The sequence below is a fragment of the Panthera onca genome, chromosome C1 (assembly GCF_046562875.1).
Source record: "Panthera onca isolate mPanOnc1 chromosome C1, mPanOnc1 haplotype 2, whole genome shotgun sequence".
NCBI lineage: Eukaryota > Metazoa > Chordata > Mammalia > Carnivora > Felidae > Panthera > Panthera onca.
In genome coordinates, this window is record NC_138346.1 from 137973181 (window position 1) to 137994238 (window position 21058).

General features: G+C 38.0%; 1 protein-coding gene across 1 annotated transcript in view; it reads right to left on the reverse strand.

The window, feature by feature from the left end:
- LOC132670902 (uncharacterized) overlaps positions 1-21058 on the reverse strand; it is a 500514-nt gene that overhangs the window by 421494 nt on the left and 57962 nt on the right. Inside the window, exon 3 of the mRNA XM_081796303.1 lies at positions 5622-5714. Within this exon, the coding sequence (XP_081652429.1) occupies positions 5622-5714 (93 nt within the window). The remainder of the gene's footprint in view (positions 1-5621; positions 5715-21058) is intronic.

Below are 21058 nucleotides of genomic sequence, written 5' to 3' on the forward strand. Positions count from 1 at the left end.
ATCTTCACACCAATGTTTCAATTTGGAAACTTAACATGGGCATTCTCATATGTAGCATGTACTCAATATCTACTCTGAGAATAACCTTCAAACACAGAACTACATAGATAAATTACCTACATTATTTGTGCACATGTTAATCTTCCTCATGAAATTGCAAGCACCTCTGAGGACCTTTCTGTGTCACAGGCATCTCTGATACTTTATTTCTACCCTGCCTTGGCTAAAAATGATCTTTTGTACGTAGCTAGTAATCATAATGCAGTGACATTTATTGAGTACTTATTATGTGCCAGATATTGTTCTGAGGACTTTACATTATCATTTCACCTACAACCACTTTCAGTACCATTATTATCCCCATTCTACAGATGAAGATACTGAGGCACTAAAGTTACAGTCCTACAGTTAGTAAATGACAGAGCCAAGGTCTGAAAGCTTAAGTCTAGCCCCTTCACTCTTTGTCAGTAAACCTGAATGCTCTCACTACATTCTAAATATTATTTAAGTATATAATAATAATAGTAATAGTAATAGTAATAGTAATAGTAATAGTAATAGTAATAGCTAAATCTTTTAACCCGGGACTTTCCTGAGACATCTTTCTAATAATTTATATAGTTGTTAAGAGTTCTGCTCAGATGTAAGATGGCCTTGATTCAAATCCCAGATCCACTTCTCACTAAAACTATGACCTTGGCTAGTGCTAGTACATTCCCATTCTGTAGATGAAAAATCAGAGAGTTAAGTAACCATGGACTAATCAAAATCAAAGGCTTACATTACATTACAACATCTTCCAACCATGATTACTCAACCTAACCCTGAATCTTTCTCCTGATGAGGGGCTCTTAAGGTCTGGAAGCAGCATATGCCATCTTTGGGAAGCAGGAACTTTTGGAAGGTTCCTGCTTTAATGAGCAGAAGTCTCTTACCTATTTGCTTCTTCTCATTAATTTTAGTTCTACGCTACTAGGTAATGACCAAGTTTTATGTGTTGGGAATGAAAATCCCAGAACCCTCCAGCTTCTTCACTAAATTCCATACCTTTGTTAAAAACATTGCAAAATTAACATAATTTGTTTTCCACTTCATGATCCTTTAGGTATGTAATCATGGCCTCTATGGATGCTTATCTTTGCCAGGATAAACATCCCTCTTTCTTCAACCACACTTATTTGGGAGTTTGACTCTCCCACTGTATTCTAGATTCTGTAATTATTTTATATTTAATTTACTAATCCTCAAATGTCTTATTCTGTTTTTCTGGCCTTGAAGCTCTCCAACCTGAATACTCTCTGCCTCTGGCTCCTGGCCACTATGCCACTATGTTTAGACACATGTATCATCTGATTCTCTCATGTGTTCTGTTCCTGATTAGAGTCTAAACTAAAAAAAATGATTTTTACATGGGAAAAAAGTAGAGACTCTGATATTACTTGCGTAGTTTCATGGCTCCTAAACCCTGGTGGCAGATAATTAAAAGTTTTACAGTTTAACCATTTAGTTCATATACATAAATACATATGGTGTGTATGTAAATATATATGTGCACAAAGACATATAGTTGAAAGATATGATGACAGGATCCAAAACTGGCCTTATATTCCACAATATTTTTCATATATGCTTGTCAAATTGAAGAATCTTTAGGTAGTTGTACTAACCACTGTCCACCTCAGTTAACTGAATTTTTTTCCTATGCTTAAAACAACCTTTTTTTCCTCTCTTTTGCTGGTTTCATCCATTCTCTCTGTTTACCAACAATCAGGACATCATTTCTGTGCTCTCGTTTAGTCAGTTTCTCTTTAATTAATCTGAAGATTTCCTTCCCTATAGTTTTCCCCATGATTAATTACAGCTTACTTCACATACTCGCCATGAGTCAGTTGTGCTACCTGAAATCCATCATTATAAATTCTTTTTTTTAATTTCGAAGACTTCTCATTTTTCAAAAGTACTTTACTAAAAGAATATTTTTTAGAGAAAGGAAACTCCTTAAAAATCATACCAGATGTGTATGAGGTCATAAGATAAGGTACTATAACAGCTTACAAGAAGGGAAAGACCTATAATGGCCTGATTCACACCTCTGCCTATGGTTCTATTATCATCATGAAACAAATAAAAAAACAACGAAAAAAAAAACCATCTAAATGGTAATATATCCCACCTGCATATGCAATGAATTCTGCTAAAATTACAACAGAATGGAGTTAACAAAAGATCTATATATCTTGACTCCTTACAAAGGAACATAGTTACTACAATTCTGGGAGAAATCCATGGATCCCAAGGATGGAACCAGAATTATGTCTCAGTGTCTTGGCAAAATGTGGGATTTACTTGGGACTGAGAAGCATAAGCAGGAGGAGAAACATTTTTAAAAAAATCAGTAAAATGTAGTTTTCCATTTCGGAAATGAATGAGCACATAATTTGTATATTTTACATGTGCATATTTAAGACTAGGTTTTAAATTTCCAACCATTCACTGTGCAACAGTGAGATAGAGAATATGACAGACATGCTAAAGTCTAAAGAAACCCCAAAGCTGAGGCTGTAAATGCATGCATAGATTTCATGTACTAGGTACTGTTGCTTTTTTGGGTTTTGTCTCATTTTGTTTTTTGTTTGTTTTTACAGTGCTCTCAATAGTGCATTACATGGTCCAAGAGAGGAGAAAATATCCACCCCAATATGTTATTTGTACTAGTAAAATACTCTCTTGAAATTTCAAATATGATCACATCACACAAAGAATTTCTAGCTTTGAAAGCTTGGTAGGGAGGGATGGGGGGAAGAAAAAGAAAAGAAAAAGTCATAAAAAATCTTTTTGTTCAGTTATTGAAAATAATTAACACAGAAAACTAGCATGCATAAACCTCACCTATGTGTTTGTTTATTCACTCACTCATTCAGTCAACAGTGAACTCGTGATTGCCTACATTGTGCCAAGCACTACACACACATATCCACATTACAAAAAGCAAACACTTCCAAAGTGGTACAGTCTTTTTCTTTCTTTGTAGTATAGTTCCAAGGTTACCTCCTCTGGAAAGCCTAACTCTTTCAAGCACCGACAGTTCAAGTTTCTTTAGCAGCCATGGGTCTCTGTCTCTATTTTTACTACCAAGAGTACTTCCCACCACATGCTGAGATTTACCATGACTCTATGCACTTAACAGGCCTTTAATAAATGGTTACTCACTTTTGAGCTGTTAGGCATTCCATCATATCACATATTATCACACCACCACCAACAACAATAAACTATTTTACCCAGTAACTGGAATTCTGTGGAGAAAGTTCTAAGGAAATATTGACATAAAATATCAAGACCAGCATTTGTGCTGATTTTTTTCCCCATGATTGACCCCTTAGAGAAAACATACACATTTTTGCTTGTGTGCCCCACAGATGCCTTATTTCCTAAATTATTATACCTCTTCTGATAGAGACATGGGTTCCAAAGGAGACGGGCTCTCACAGGAATGGAGGATGAAGAGACACATGGAGTTTCAATGGCACATAGATGCAAAGAAATGATAAACAGCGTTGGAAAAAAGAGAAACACAAACACCTAACTTATGTCTCTTCTAGAAGCATTAAATTCATTATGCAAGTGTGAATAACAGCATATATGACCTGAAAAGAGTTGGCAGAACTGCAAGGGTGCCCACAGTAGTCTCATCCTACTTGCATGTCCAGGGTGCCCATAAAATGCAGATGCCCAGTGTGAAGCTGATCCTGTAGAGCCAGTCAACCATGGCGGACTCTGTAGTCATGAATTTACAAAACTCTTTGCACTTCACTGGCTTAATTTTTTCGTAAAATCTAACCTCCCATTACAGAACATCACAATTTTCTCCCATGCTTTAATTTTCTGGATCTGTCCTTATGTTACAAGTACATTTATATTACCGTAACAACAGACTTACAAAGCAAAAATTGACTTAGTTTCTTAATACTCTCTAACAAAAAAATAGTTTCTTTCAAGTGGCATAAGAAATTTCAGAATTTTTAAAAGGGATTATAAATGCCTGCATTACTGATACTTAATATAACAATAATGTTAAACATGAGCATAAAGGCAGAAAGTACAATGTAGATTCTGCCACTGGAGCTCCAAAATATCATTGGTAATTACTCATTCCACAGACTAAGTGAAACTCTTATATTCATAACTGTTTAGAGAGAAAATCTAGCATGGAATCTATGGACTTAGGCACGGTACATTATGAAACACCATAAAAACAGTTCCTCGTATTCAGCTGTTCCCTTCTTGTATCATTCCTTGCTTATTTTCCCCCAAAACCAATAAATTTCTTCCCCATATCGCTGAAAAATCTCTGTTCTCTTTGTCTCTGTGTCTCTCTCTTTTACACTCACACACACAGATGTGAGTGTGAATATTACACATACACAGACGTTTATGAGAGTTTGACATCTTGTCCTATGAACAAATGAAGTTCTGTTTCTTGCTTGGTTCACTATACAGGAGAGCAAAAAGCAGTTATTACTTCTAACTTTAGATATATAATACCCATGGGAACTGCACAGTAGTACAAAGAGTGGTGTCATAGTTGAAACAGTGAATGGTATTCATGGTAACTCACCTGCCTAGACTACAAAGTATGGAAACCTGGAATTTGAAGGTACCATTAATATTATCAAAGCCAAACTTCTCATTTAAAGATAGGAAAGCTGAAGCGCACAAAGATCATACAGTATGACTAAGGTGATAATATTTCATTATACATTGTAGAGATGTGAATTTTGCCAGATTCCTTTAGCATAGGATTAATGACATGCCCTTGAGTCACCTCTTATGGATGTCTAACCCAAAAGTTACTATTTTTTTGGATTCTCAGTATTATTAGAGTTATTCTTTAGAGTAGGTTAGTATATCTTCCAAACTGTGGTTGCTACAGGTGTCACCAGGGTCTCAAGCTCAGGAGAGAAAAAAAAAAAAAAAAAAAAAAAAAAACTGCCCTAAAGCAGGCAGACGCTACAGGACCATGGACAGTGGGACAGTCACCCAGTTGCTACAGCTGCTGCTGCTGGGGCACCTTTTCTCTCTGACCCCACCCCTGCACCTGTCAACATGGTTCTCCAGGCTGAACAAATACTTAGCAGTTTGCAGCCCATTAGTATTGCCATACATGGCATCTCAATGGCCCCAGGAGAGACAAGACCAACCATCAAATGTAAGTTAACTTCAAAGACATTCTGAAAAGCAAGATTTGTAATCATTTGGATATTTGTATACTATCTTACTTCAAGCTCCATAATATTTTACATGCTAGCCTAAAGAAAGAAAGATTGGCTGCATTTCCAGAAGAATGTAATGGTAGCACCAATGTGTGTGTGTGTGTGTGTGTGTGTGTGTGTGTGTGTGTGTATACATACATGTATATAATTTTTAATTGAGACCTCTGCTGTCCACAAATGGAATTCCTAATTGAAATAATTAAATAATTCCTTTATATTCACTTTACAAGGTGTTTGCAAAGGAGCATTTCAGAACAAGTGGCATTGAAGACTTAATTGCAAGACAAAAAATATTAAAATCAATTTGTTTAAACTACATAATACAGACCAGATTTAGAAAAAACCTACCCCATTCTTTCATGAGCACATGGGAAACTACTTCAGTCTGCCAGCTGGTCTTGGTGGTGGTGGTGAAGACTACATTCATGACAGAGCTTGAACCTTGCAAGAAATAAGAGATTTCAGTAATCTCATGCAACATCCACAAATCTTGTGCAAAATTCAGCAATGAAATACAGGCTAGTAGCTATGCATTTTTATATTTTAAAAACAATACTTTATATATTTAAGTAACAAATACAATACCAGATACAAATAATCCTCTAAACAGCTTCAATCATAGTAGGATTGTTCTTTCAGTCACTATGTCCCTTATCTCTGCATATATGGATGTGTCAGGAAAAATAAAGTCACTGGACATAAGCTTTCTAAACAGAAAAAAAATGTTACTTTCTCATAATTCTATGCTATATGAATATTGTTATAATAAAGGCTTCTTTTGGTTAACTTAACAAGATAAACTATTTTAGTCTTAATAATACTGGGTGTGTGTTCATTCCTGCTGAATTTTTTTTTTTTAAACACAGTGACTCTCTTCATTGTGGAATAAAAGATCAATACATGTGCTTTTTATTAATTAACTACTTGGACATTTGGCAGCCCATTTACTGCAGTTAAAAAAAAAAAGAGGGGCTTAGGAGGTTGAGGATTTACTGCAGGCTTTGGGGTATAGCACTAAGTGCGGGAGCCTATCCTAATTCTTCTACCCCACTCTGGTTTAACCTCTTTAGCATTACCCAGTCTACCATAAATTACAACAAGCTGGAGCTATAGCCTATCCTCCAAAGCGACAATGTCTCTGAAAGCACTCTCTAGCTCCACATCAGTTTGAGAATTCCAAGACATCTGTGAGAGGATAAGCCAGTTTTAGGACCAGCTTCAGTTATAACTCACTTTGGAATCTCCCTTCTCTACAGGAAAACCTTAATCTAATGATTGTTCTCTAGCCTAAGGAAACATCATTTTTTCAGAAGCACAGGGATAGTTTCTAATATTTCTGAGAGTTTGGTCTCAGCCTGAAGTCTCAGGGAGTTAAGTCAGGAATAGCTTGATTTAAGTAAATGTGGGGCCTTTTCATTCAGGCAGACCACATGCCACAGGTAAACTATGGCAACTTGGTGTCATCTTTACACTTTCCTATTCTGTACATGAGAACTGATGAACTATTTCATATCCTATGAGTTTTCTTCAAGCCAGAGTGAGTGAGTGAGACTTCAGTGAGTGAGAGGCTAGAGAAGGAGAAAAAGTTCATGCTTCCTAAACAGGACACATCATCTTCTTCCTTTTTTGCTCAGTTGGGATGATAGTGATAGCTTCTGTCTGATTCTCCTTGTCTTGTATAAATATTCCTTTGTCTTACAGAATTATCCCTAATTTTTCTATTTGATGATAATAGCCATCCAGTGTGCCAGCAGTACAGCTTTGAAACCATTTTGTTGATGAGAAAACTGTGTACAAGCGAGGCTCAATGAATGAGCCAAGCTTGGTCAACTGCTAAAATATATCAGAGTCAGAACTTGAACTCAACGTAAGAGAGATTTGCACTGTGTAATTTACATATCATCTGTTATGTATTCTGAAACTCCTGGGACTGTGCTCAATGACAGAGTCTCATAACTTTAATTATATGATTTTTTAAAATTCTTTTTAAAGTTTATTTATTGAGAGACAGAGAGAGAGAGAGAGAGAGAGAGAGAGAGAGAGAGCAGGGGAGGGGCAGAGAGAGACGAAAAGAAAAAGAATCCCAAGCAGAACCCACCCAAGACTGCTCGCAGCCTAACTCGAGGCGCGGACCCGCAAACCCTGAGATCATGACCTGAGCAGAAATCAAGAGTTAGATGCTTAACTGACTAGGCCACCAGGTGCTCCTAATTATATGAATATTTTTAAAGGGAGAAATACTGAGTAAACGCTCATAGTATGCACTAGTGTAACAATAAAAAATGTAATTTCGTGCTGAGACCTCCCAAACCTGCTAGCATGTGAATTACACAGCAGTAAACACAAGATTTATTTGGGGATAGCTGGCATATAGTGTTAGTGAGAACAAATATGTAGGTTTGATTTCTCACTTGGGCCAGTTGATGCAATTCAGGCAAAAGATGTACTCTACACCTGCATGGCAATCCAAGTCAGTCAGTTTAAAGATATAGGAGCACAAAGGAATTTAGGTGAGAGAATATTGTTAGCTCCATGAAGAAGACACAAGTCAGCCACTCTACAGACCAACTTCCAATTGTCAATATCCTCTTTCGTTTCCTCTAGAAGTTTACTGATTACTTTGGTATGCACGTATTGGAATAATATTATCATATGGATTTAAGCACTTGAATATATCTACTTCTTGGATTTCCAGTTCCATGACTGATGTTGATACCACAAAATTCACACCACATCTTTTTTCAATAAATGAGTATCACAGTCCCAAAGATGAAATGAATCATGGCTTATAGCTTGTCTCCATTATCACGTTTTGCATATTTCTTGAAAATCCACAGTTAAGTCTGACAATGTTATAGATAAAAATCTCTCTAATCATGCAAAATTAATGCTGGGAAGTTTGGGAAGAAAAAACTGTCACTAATTCTTGACCTAATGTTAATCTTAGTTTCTCAAATAAATTGTGATAATTCACTTGTTTCTTCACACCCTTCAGTTATCTCATTCATATTTTTGCTCTGAGCCATGCTTACTCATATAGCTCTTGCAAACAATTCCATACTGGGATTTCAAAGAAGGCCAGAGGTAATGGGGAAGACTGAGGCCACATTTTCACATTTGATGTTATCAACCAGAAAGGTCAGGAAAATCCAGTTCTGGACACTGGGATGACAGCCTTCTATAACTTTCCAGATTTGTGACTCATTTCCGGTCCTTCTGCAGGGAACCTCTTCTTAAATCTAGTGATTCTTATACTGTTACTTATGTAATTCTTCCTGCTGTTGGATATCAAGGAATCTCAAATCTTTTCAACACCTACCTCGTAGGAACATACAGGCTTCCTGCTATCTAGAATTAGAAAACGATTTCTAAGATTCTGAGCATCTTCTGAATATGTCACTGTGCTTTGTGGAAATCTGTGCTCAGCTTAACTGTACCTGCAGGAAAATCTCCCTGTGTAACAGATATCCTTGACACCATAATCAGATGTCTAAATCCTTTATGCTTTGGGAATGACTGAGCTATCCAGAGAAAAACTCAGATGCTGTCTTTACAAGGATCACCCCGGACTAAACAACTAGTAGATCAAGTGGAACCAAAGAAAGAGAACCAAAGAGTTGTTGTTATTATTTTTTTAAATGCCTACCACATTGTTCAGCATTCTCAGAGAAATCTGTGCAGCCTTTTATTATCTAAACTTGGCTAATACTAATTTATGACTACACCATTTAGCTCCATTTTTGACATATAGGATTCATATGAAAGTGTCTTCTGAGTAAAGAACACTTGCCTTCCCAAAAATAAGAAAAAAAAAAAAGGAAGATTGCTTTTAGTTACTAAATAAATTTGCTTATTCACAACAGCCATCGCATCTCTTAAGGCATCACAGTAACATTCCCCAGTTTCTGTTTTAAAATGTTGGTTTTTTCCCCTTTGACATCTCGTACCACGGCTTTATGACACAATAGGGTATGCCTGGTTGGTGTGTTAATATCACAGTTTGAAGGCAGTAAGCTATGAATTCAAAAGAGAGAAACTACAAAGGACCAGAAAGTGTACTACTGGTTGAATAAAGCACATCCTGAAGTGGTAATTCAAGTTTTATTTTGTCACTTTATTAATGATACTCATTATATTATAGGGTATTATATTACATAAAAGGAATCATATGCCCCCAACTGTATATGGATAATGCTGTAATTCCATCAAGGCATTTCAGCAATGCTGTAAACTACCTAAGCAGAGCTTGAATAGCTTTTTTATTAGTACCAGAATCCAGAATGGAATAATAGCTCTGATTTTATATACATTGGGGATACATTATATACCACAATATGTATTTATATCAGCCAGGTATACTAAATGAACACAATTAAAGTGAAAATGTGCAATGAAATAATCAATCATAGCCTTGTAAAAAGAATTACCACACATCCCTTTGGAGCTCCAAATCCCTTCCCATTTCTGTCCATCAAAGAATCAGGAATGCCAGGAAGAAAAAGGGGGGAAAATGTACTCTGCCCAAACAAGAGAAGACTTGCTAACTTGCTTCCCCAAGTTAGCAATCTAAATGGCTGCAGCAACTTACAATTTTCTGTGCTGCTTAGACAGAACACCCAGGAGTGTGCTGGGTCTCTGCATGCTTGCTATGATGCACAGGCAGAAGGGCTTGGCACAGTGTGTCCTTCCTCCCTTCTGAGGGCCACAGACACTTGAATACTTTTCCCATGAACATCAGAGACAGTTTTACTGCTTTGAAAAATAAATCGTAAGATACATTAGCAAGGACTGAGCAGTAACAGCAAGGCATCCTTTTAGTGTGGTCACAGTCTGTGTTTATATACGGAAAGTGATGGAAATGACAGCTAACATTTATTGAATACATACTATATCCCGCACTGGGTTGAATGCTGTGTATGCCTCATCTGGCTTAATCCTACAACTCTATGCACAGGCACTATTATTAACACCATTTTCCAGAAGAACCCACTACTTGCAATGGTCCTGTAGCCTAACCAGGATTCCAATGTCTGTAAACATCAGTCTGGTTTTCTAAGTCAGACCAGCTCTGAAACTCCGGCACACAACCATGTGCATAGGGATAGCATTTCTTCCACTTTTCCAAACTAAGGATTTGCACCAGGACAAAGCTGCTCAGCACTTTCTTTCTTTTTTTTCCACCCTGCTGAGCACTTTCACATCCCTACTTTGTAAGCATCCCCCTCCCACTTGAATAGAAGAAAAATTCCTATCATTCTGATATTATATTTTACTTTGTTCCAACTTCCCAGAATTCTTGGTTCTTTGGAGAAGCTATCCCCTGGTCTCACAAAACTGAAAAAAAACAAAAACAAAAACAAAAACAAACCACTCCCTCGTGGCATCTTTCTAGAGGTGTTTGAGAGAAAAAGATGGGTCTTCTGGCCTGAAAAATGGGAAAGAAGATTTGGAGTAGAGAAGCAAAATTCAGGTGATGAAGCCCAAGGTCTGTGCTGAAATTTCTAAATTTTTCAGCAAGATTAATAACTAAGAAGAAGTACACAATGTTTCATCTAAACACAGAATGAGCTTTAAGATACATATACTTTAATTTAAACTAACTTCAATAAACACTAGTTATATGGTTTTAGGAATATCATTGAGTAATTCCAAATCTAAGTTTCCTCATATCTAAACATTATCTACTTCACAATGTTTTTATTAATATCATATAGGATAAGTTGTACAAAGTAACTTGTGTATGTCTGACATACTAAAGCATGCAATTCATTTCATTGTACAAATGGAGAAATGATTATCATAGGAGTGCCTTTTAGAATCTTTTTTCGCCCACAAAAATCAGAATCATTTCTGCTGTATTACAATGTGGAAATTTTAGTGAGGATTCCGAATAAGGATGCAATCTTTTGGACAATGAAAAAAGAATAACCTTAGTGCTGAGTTTGTTTTTGGTGTTCATCTCTTATGGACAGAGAGTAGATTCTAACATTCTCTTGGTCTTGACCTTTAGGCAGCTAGCTGTCAAGCAGCATGAGCGTGGGCAGTGGGTTTTCTGCTGGTCATAACACACAAGGGGATGACAAGCTTAGAAGAAAAGAAGCAAAGACGTCACAGAAAAAGGAAGATGCCAGAAAACTTGGAATAGCAAGCTATATTTTTCCAAACCAGGTTATCTATATCAGTACTGTCCAACAGAAATATATATAAGTCATAAATGTGAGCCACATATATAATTGTAAATTTTTAGTAGCATCACATAAAAAGAAATAGATTAATTTCCATAATACATTTTATTTAGTTCCAAATCCAGAATAGTATCATTTCTAAAGTAACCAATGTAACAGTTATTAATGAGATATTTTATATTCTTTTTGTATACTATGTCTTTGGAATTACATCACATCTTTATTCTAGACTAGCCACATTTCAAATGCTCAGTAGCCACATGTAGCTAGTTGCTACCACATTGGGTAGCACAGAAATGGATAAATGTGCTTGCTTACTTCTTTTTGCCAGTAGCCTCTTGTAAGATACAGTTGTGGTGGCAGCCGCATCTCGTCTTGAGCAATAAAGTAACAGCACCCTCACCCACCCTCACTCACTGGTTTTGGAATAGTATTAGCAAGGAAGTAGTGTTCCCTGAGGCTAGTGGGATGATTTTCATATTCAATCAAGAAGAAACCCTTAAGGGAAAGTGAATCACAGAGTAAAATATTAGATCCATGGTCCACACAACTTCCTCTCATCAGGAGATTCTCCTTCTACAACTTTCTCAGGTGTTAGGGAGAAGAGAGTCTGTTTTATGGTAGCTAAACAAAGTACATTTTTACAGAGTACCATTCCATTTTGCATATTAAAAATAATAATCTTTATATAGAGCCACTTACTGCCAAACACTGTTCTACATACATTGTATGTATCAGCTCACTCAAAATATTATTTTATGAATATTGTTCAGATGACTAAGACAAGCACAGTGAGTTCTAGGAAGTTGCCCAAGATCCCATAACTAGTGAGAGGTCCATGTGGAAACTGGACCCTGGCGGTCTGGTTCCTACTATGGCTTTATTGCCCCAGTGCCTTAGGCATATGCCTGACTCCCTAATTAATGGGAGTGGCAGCAATGACAGCCACAGTGCATGTAGTTTTGGAATAAAAACCAGATCTCCTGATCCTCAGCAGCCTGGACTTCTAACAAGCATATTAACTTACATAAAACCCCAGACCCTTCACCATATCAGCACTTTTGTAAGCAACTTATTCAGTTTAAACAGAATCGGCTTCCTCAATTTCTCTGCATATATTCAAGAAGAACACAGCTGTTACATTTGGAAGATCTTGGCAGTTAATGGACAATTGCATAAAGGAAAAAAAAAACTGGCTGAGGTGAAATGCCTTTCGTTCCTTTCCCACTTCAGTTTTCACTGCCTCTCTTACTCCTGTTGTATACTCCTGTTGTAGGACTCTAAATTTTTGGTAGAACAATTTTAAAGGCTTAGGAACTTTAGAAATATCCTCGCTCAAAGTTTTAGGCATCCCCCAAACTGGAGTGGAGAATAAGTGGGGAGTGAGAGGCTTCCCCCTCTCCAGCCTGCTCAATGAGATCCTGAGAAATTGATACGCACATCAGCCTGCAATTCCCCTTTCCTTTCCACCCTGCTCCAAGATTCACCATTGGAAAGGTTGGGAGGGATAGTTACAGAAATAACAGCTCCTTTTCATCCACCTACCTAATCTTCAGGATCTCTGCCTATTAGTGCTACTTTTCCTCTCCAAAGCTATTCACTGTGCTCAGTAAGTGAAAAAGGAATAACTTTAGAATCGACAAACCTGATTTGAATCACTGTTACTTACTAACATTGTGACTTTAGGCACTTCATTTAAAACAGGTGAGGTTCAGCATGAATTGGCTACATATGGCTAATAACACCGATCTCTCAGAGTTATTACTAACACCACATGTGTATAAAATGCCAAGCACAGTGCCTGGCAAATAAGAGTGACTCTTCAAATGATAACCATTATTAATATTTTAAGGAGAGTAAGGTGAGGCATCCCTTCCTACAGATTCTTTTGGTCCCAGACTGATATTTTTAATTTATAGCATCCAGGCACTGTACACACACTGAGAAATCCTGGAGCATACCTACTGAATAGTGATCCTGCCTTTAGAGATGCCCTCCCATGGCTTTCCAAAGACAAAGCAGGAAAGGAAATACAAAACCCATGTATCAGAGTTCACGAAGAGGTGGAGAGAGTCATCTGCTACTCCCAGTATTCTTCCACTCCTTTCTAAACAGATGTGCAATTCCTTTTTGTGAGGACCTAAAATAAGTACACTAAGGATACAGAAAACATTCTGTCCTATGGTCCCTTTCCATCCCCACAGGGTGTGCTAATTGCCAGACACGGCCACACAGCCAAGCAAGCATCTCTGCTCTCCAGGTCTACGTGCCCATAAATTATGTCCAGTTCTATCCCAGAACTGCTGAGTCACTGTGGACAGCCCACACAGGTCTGCCAACCATACATTCCTCTGATAAATGAGAGCAGAAATGGTAGAGCAGGGAGCTAGGGGTCATCACCCCTGCTTAAGCAAAAGCGGGAGCAGTATTCTACCCTCTCTGCTTTGATGACTCATAGGAATACAGTGGTCATTTAGAGAATTGGGCTCTCCTCTACCAAGCTGAGGAGGTATGGGGGTGCTGAGCCTCTTGCCGCACTTCTCTGGGCAGAATCACACGGGCCTAGATGCTGACCACAGGAAGAAGAATTGAGCTTCAGGTCTTTTCACAATATATTCCATCCATCCTACAATTACCCATATTACTGGATAGACACATCAGCATATGCAGTACAAGATGTCCACACCAGAGCATGAAGCCCTGCTGATGAAATCCCAAGAGCTAAAAGGACTTAACATTGAGTATGATCATGTGAAAAGTCCAGAGCGAGGTATAATACCGTGCACTTGATTTTTCCCCTCTCCTTTGCCTCGTGCTCTAAATATGTCAATTACAAAACCCTTTACTGTAAACCAGAGTAGAGATGAAATTTTAAAAACCCTTTGTTCACTCAGCAAACACTGACTAAGGACTATCGGTAGACCAGTGATGGGAATAAGACAAGGGTATTTTCTTCAAGTTCACTGCCTGTAGGTGAAGGTGGATGCCTCTGTAAACGAACACAGTACAGTGCAGTATGTGCTATAATGGAGACAAGTGCAAATAGCACTAGGTTAAGGTCATTTAGGGGAAGTGTGAACTCTGGCAAATACCACAGATTAAGAACACGGATAATGGAAGAAGAGCCAACAACAAAAACTGAGAAAAAGAACTCAAGAGTTCTACTCAATTTTCAGTAGACCACTTTCCCTTCTACTTCACAGAAAAAAATAGAGCCCATCAACTTTTCAACCCCACACAAAGAAACTCTTTGCTAGATTCACACACCCTTATCTGCCTTCCTCCCACCTTAGAGGATGAGGTGTCCCTCCCACTGTCATGACTACAGTTCTGGCTTCTGCTCCAAACCCCTCCTGCCTCCTCAGAAATACATTTAAACCAATTATCCCTTCTCTCTTCTCTTCTCCAGCCTCTTTCCCAGCATTTCCCCACAGCTTATTAAAATGCTCAAGATTCTCATCTAATAAAAGCTCTCTCTTGGTGTCACATATTCCTTTCTTCACCGATTTTCTCCCAAAATACTCAAAAGTTTTGCCTACCCTGACAACTCTCTTATTAGCTCCTCAATGAAACTTACCTTCTATCGTCACCACTTGACTGAAAACACTCTTACCAAGTTCACCAAAGACTGCTTAATTTCAAAACCCAATGGTCATTTTACAACCGTCGTCTTATTAAATCTCTGTTGCATCTGCCACTGTTCAGCATCCTCCTCTTAGAATTCTCTTCCCCCTCGGTGTCTGTGGCTTTAACACTGCTGTGGTTCTCCTCACGCCCCTCTGATGGCGCCTTCTCAGTTTTCCTTCCTGGGCTCCTTTCTTCCATCTGCCATTTAAATGTCGATGTTCCCCAGGGATTTGGCTGTGCTTCTAGCTGCCTGGCCTCTGCCTGTTCCCGTCTATTTTCTAAATTCCAGATTTCCAGTTGCATCTGTGAGCGACACAACACCTCTCAACAACTACTTTTATTTTGTGACTAAATTAGCTGGAGTCAGTTTTTGTTGCTGAGAACTGAGAATGGAGAAATCTGGCTTAATAGCAAGCCTGGTGAAAAAGAACACAGAATGCAGTTGTGTATGAGCCCAATATGAATAAACTGGAGCTGCCACACAAACCAGCAAACAAACAAATAAGCACCTCAGTAGACAGACAGTGCTCAGACCAAGTAACATGCCACCTTACTCTGCAGCTGACGTATGGTGTCTAATTTGGGGCATCACACTTAAAAAAAAAAAAAGGAAGGAAGAAAAGGAAAAGGAAAGGAAAGGAAAGGAAAGGAAGGGAAGGGAAAGAAGGAAAGATGCATTTAAAAAATGGACTCTACAGGAAGAATTATACCAGGGAGTGGGAATACAAAGATGAATAAGATCACTGACCTTTAGAAGCTTCTCTAGCGCGGAAGATAAATGTCATTGCTATAATAAAAGTGCTAGAATATAAAAGAAGTGCTGGTGGCATAAAGGAAGCGTAGCCAAAGCTGCCTTGAGGAGCAAGAATGGTAAATATTTGGGCTAGGTGTTGAGCAAGGAATAGATTTTGTCCAGAGAAGGATGAAAAGGTGGTCATTCCAGGCAGAGTGAATGGCATTCAGAAGACACAGCGCTGACAGAGGGTCTAGGGTCTAGGGTAAAGCAAACAAAGGCACCCCCAGATGAGAAGAGAGATGAAGAGTCATGTCTGGTCTATAACTCAATCCCTAAACCTTCACAATTTGGGTATCAAAAAGCCTAGAACCATATTTTATGGGGGTCAAATGAAGAAAACAGGAAAAAAAGTGTAAGGGACACAAATGTCGGCACACAACTGAAGAGAGGTCTTTTGAAAGTATGAATATGCAAACCTTTTGCCTATATGTTTACACAATTCAAGGAAGAAATTACTGATGATTGGACTTACTCCACAATAGAAAGGACTAACTTATAAGGGAAGTGAGCTCTCTGCCACTTGCAATATTGAAGCTTCAAGGAAAATTATAATTTGAATTAACTGGGTAAGAATTCAGGTTATATGAACTTTAAGGTTACTACTAATTACAAGGTTTCAACTATTTCTCTGAATTAGTTTTGCTGCCAACTTATTTGTGTTCTTAAGCAGCCAGCTTTTCAGTGAAAAACCACTGTGCATATGGCTCTCTTTCTTAAAGTGATGGGTCAGTAACAGTAGTCAGGGAAACCTATCACTCTTCTCTCATTTTTTTAGGGCTCAGAACAAAATACAGATTTCCACTCAAGAGCTCTTACTTTCATTCCATTTGAATAACCTACTCCATTCATTTTTGTCATCTTCCGCCATCACTTCAACTTGGAAGGAATAGAATCCATATATTAATGCCTGACCATAACTGGTTCTTCCATTTCAAAGAAAGTTCCTTTACCCTCTTCTTCAATTTTAGTCTAGTATATTCTGGCTTGCTTCTTTTCTTACCCAACCCATTCCTCATTTTCAGAACTGGAATTCTTACCCATCCCCATCTTTAATTTTTTGGAAAAATGATTTTTCAACCAAACCCACGTTATAAATTCTCAAACCTAAATTAATCCCAAATTTTACTTTTATACTCCTGTATCTTTGTTGTCAAAAAGACAAAAAAAAAGTTTTCTTTTCACAACTGTATCAGTTGATGCTACAACATATTTTGTGGTTGTCAGTCTTAGCTGAGCCTTCATGATGGTAATTAATTTTCTTTGGCCAGCCAATATTTCCCTCAGTAGCTATTCTAAACCTTCCATCTCTTCAAGAGAAAAGTCAACATCTGCTTAGCAGATGATCTCGCCTTGTGCTTCATGGGCAAATTTGAGGGCATTTGGTAATCGTCATTTTCTTTCCTCAACTTTCAAAATTATTCACATGAATCTTCATCTTTGCCTTTTGCATTTTGACCAACGCTTTTACTCTAGATAATCCTCTTAATCCCCTCCCATCTCATTTTGGATCTCATAACACTAATTAACACCTCCTTACTGTATCATCTCTTTCCTCTGGACTGAGAAATTCTGATGATTTTTTTTCCTCATTTTATATGGATCACTGAATACGTTATAGGTTACATAAAGAATATATCTGAGGCTATAAGGTGACAACTAAGAGGCATTTGTATTAGTTTGGGAAGGAGATTATAAAGGTATAAGCTGAAAAATGGCCCTAGTGATGGGGAGGCTGAAAAGATTCAATAAATAATTAGGAGATCAATTCAGCATGGTAATTAATATTATTACACATTACAAGAAGCATATTCTGTCACTGCCACTGAACTGAATGGACCTACTAAAACCACTGATGTTCTTTGCCCCAGATACCACTGCCTCCTACAGGATGTATTGTTCACTATCTTTCTTCCTGAGTCGCTAACATCAGATGCAAAGTCCTGGACTAGCACATCTGATTGGCCAAAACAAGGTCATATACCAACTTTTGAGCCGCTTGGGAACACTGCCCCAAGAATGCAAGTATTTGACATTTTGAGCTTCTGGTTGGAGGCAAACTATCTCAACACTGGAAGAGGATTAGATCCTGGAGAGAAAATACAATTGTGACTGTATTTGCACCGTATGTTTTTGAACACAAAGGCAAATTTTTCTATCAATTCCTATTAAGTAAATTTTTCAGTCTTTTACTCCCAATTTTAACATTTTTACCTTCATGCATCTTGAATATGTTCCCACATTTGGGTTATCCAACCATTTAGTTACTAAATAAAATCACCTATCCTAACACAAGCCTCTGGCAAAACGGTAGAGGGCAAGGACAAGAACAAGAACAAGAACAAGAACAAGAACAAAGGTTTGTTAAATAAAGATAAAGACTCTCAAATTGGAAGTTAATCTTAACCAGTCCCACTGTGAGAGCTGTTGAATGGGCTGTAAAGATGCCTAACTATGCTGTGACCCAGCCATCCATGTTCTCTCATTCCTAACCAGGTATCTAGAACTCCTCTGACATTGCAGCCAACAAGTAAAAACTCAGGTGCACCATGTTGGCAATGTTCTTTGGACTTACTGAGATAGTAGAACTACTCGAAAGGGGGGAAGGTGTGGGTAGATAATTTTAATATGGTATTTTTTTTCTTTTTACTAAACCAAGGATGGAAAATAAGAAAGGAAAGATGGGGAAATGTTTCCTATGGGAAATGGAACATAGGAATAATCCCACAATAGCTATTAAAGAACACTGAAGCCTGAAAAAAGTGGACAATCTGCCAACATATAAGCAAGAAGAGACTGTCTGACATGATGACCTGCCACTCTACCTATTGGCATAAAGTGTCATAAAAGAGGATGTGTCAAATATCAAGTGTCACTAGAAGCCCTGGAGCAACATGTTCACCAGAAATAATTTTCCCCAAACTTATTGCTTTGAAAACCAACAGGTGTCAACTAATTCATAACTTCAGAGGGGAACCCAGAACTGCTGGCAAAAGGCCCTATACCTTTAGAATCACAATTTGTCCCAACTGGGGTCCCCTGCAGCTTCAGAACTGGCACACCAGGCGATGGCTCTGTAGCAAAAGGCTTTTTTGAACTGCATTTTTTTCAGCAGTTAAATCTGAGCTGTAACATTTGGCAGGTTTCCTTGCTAACATTTGGCAATAATTGTTTATCAAATGCTAACAAGGAATGCTGCCAAATGTAACAGCTCTGACTGAACCATCTAAAATATAATATTGAGGCAAAAGTCTACAGACATGTGCTCAATCCTTTCTGACTAATCCTAGAAATAGGATCCTGTGCCCTTGGTCATCAGACCATGCTGCACCACAGCAGGGATGCACAGGGACCAGATTCTCTTTCCTCTGCACAGTGTATTATTTCCCTTGATTTCTAAGGGAGTTCATGAGAGAAAGATGCCTGATAAACACAGAGATGGAAATTTACAACAAGCTAGAGACCACATACATTCTAACTTCATCAATTTGTATGCAAATTTGTGAAAGATCAGGCAGCAAAACCAAGGCTGGATTATCTTTGGTGAGCAAATTATTTTTTAATCACACTGGTCCTCCAACTGGTCTTGTTATCTCCTAGAAGGCCTCATGATTGTGCACATTTGATTCCTTTCTCCTAGCTCTCTGTGCATTATCTAACCTTCCCTGTCCTTGTTAATCCAAATCTTTAAAGGTCTAGCTCAAATGCCACCTCTTCTAGGAAGACTTCCCGACCCTACCTTCTCATTATTCTTTCCTACACTGTTGGGTTACTTTTATATTAAAGTTGTATTGCCTGAAGCCTTATTTGGTCCCAGACACTACTCCTTATTACTAGCACATTCTCCTAGGCAGTTCAAGTAACTAAAATCTTACCTTCCTCAGTCAGCCTACCAACATGTTGAGGCCAGGATCTGACTGCTCTGTTCTCACAACATTCCTAACTGTGGGACGGTATGAAATTCTGCAGTTAAGGATTTTGTGGCTAGTCTTAGAGTACACGTAATAGAAGAAATGCTTTTCAAGTGTTTTGGAAGTACTAATTTAATTTACATCCTGATACCTGATATGGTAACTCTAAAGGATGTTCAGCTATTCATCAAAATAGATCTTTTCAGAAACTTTCCCAGGTAATTTTAGTTTATATGGGCTAAATTTGGGGAGCGAGGTATATCTGAAAAGAATCAAACTGCTCTTCTTCAGAAGAATTCAAAGATGCAAACTTTTAAACATTTAGTGATCTTGTATTGCTGCTTCGCTAGGCCCTTGGAATACAAAAATACGAAAGATATTGCCCTATTTTTTTGGTGCCCTACTCTCATAATCTCAAAAAATATGCTTGAAAATGTCAAAATTATTACTTTAATACCTAAAAAAAATAGATGAGGGATAGAAATAAATAAATCACCCTTCTTTTATATGTTTAAGCAAAGAAAAAATGTCATTTAAGATCTCCCCTAAAGACATCTGAGGGTATTTCCTATTTTATACAAATACACTATCACATCAGACACACACACAAATCACCCATAGTACTGCAAGCCGAAGGACTTAGAAATGAGCTCACGGGGCAGAACAGTTAGAAAAACCAGAATCAAGGCTCTCATCTCCAAATGGAGGATTTGGGTACTGCAGTTAAGGTATCTAGACTCTAAGAGCCAGGAATCATTAGGTAATTTCATTAGGTTCCCAGATATCTGGATCCCTCATATTTAAAATAAGGATATTAATGCCTTCTTTGATTTAGGTCAAAGGCCTCTGCCAGATATCTCTCAGACTCTACATATAAGACCAATGAATCTCTTCTTCAGGACACTAAACAAGACCACAATAAATAACAACAAGAGTTATAAGCAGGTAAGGGTCAACTAAGGACACCCAATGATAATTTTTAAATTTCAGGGTTTTTACCTAAAAAGCATATTCCTACTCCAGTCTTAAATTGTGCCCAGGGATCAGAGCAGTTTTGCCTTATCTACGTAAAAGGAGACACAAGTGGAGTTTCCCTCGTGGTATTCTAAAAGACTGTTAGACACAAGTCATCCAGGGCCGCCAGCCAAATGAACGCTTCGTCCTATGCCTTCCTCAACCTTAACTCTATGTGAAAGGCCTACTACATAAATGGTAACCAAGCAGGAAAGTGAACCTTCACACAAAGGTTTTCAGCCCCATAAAGCACTT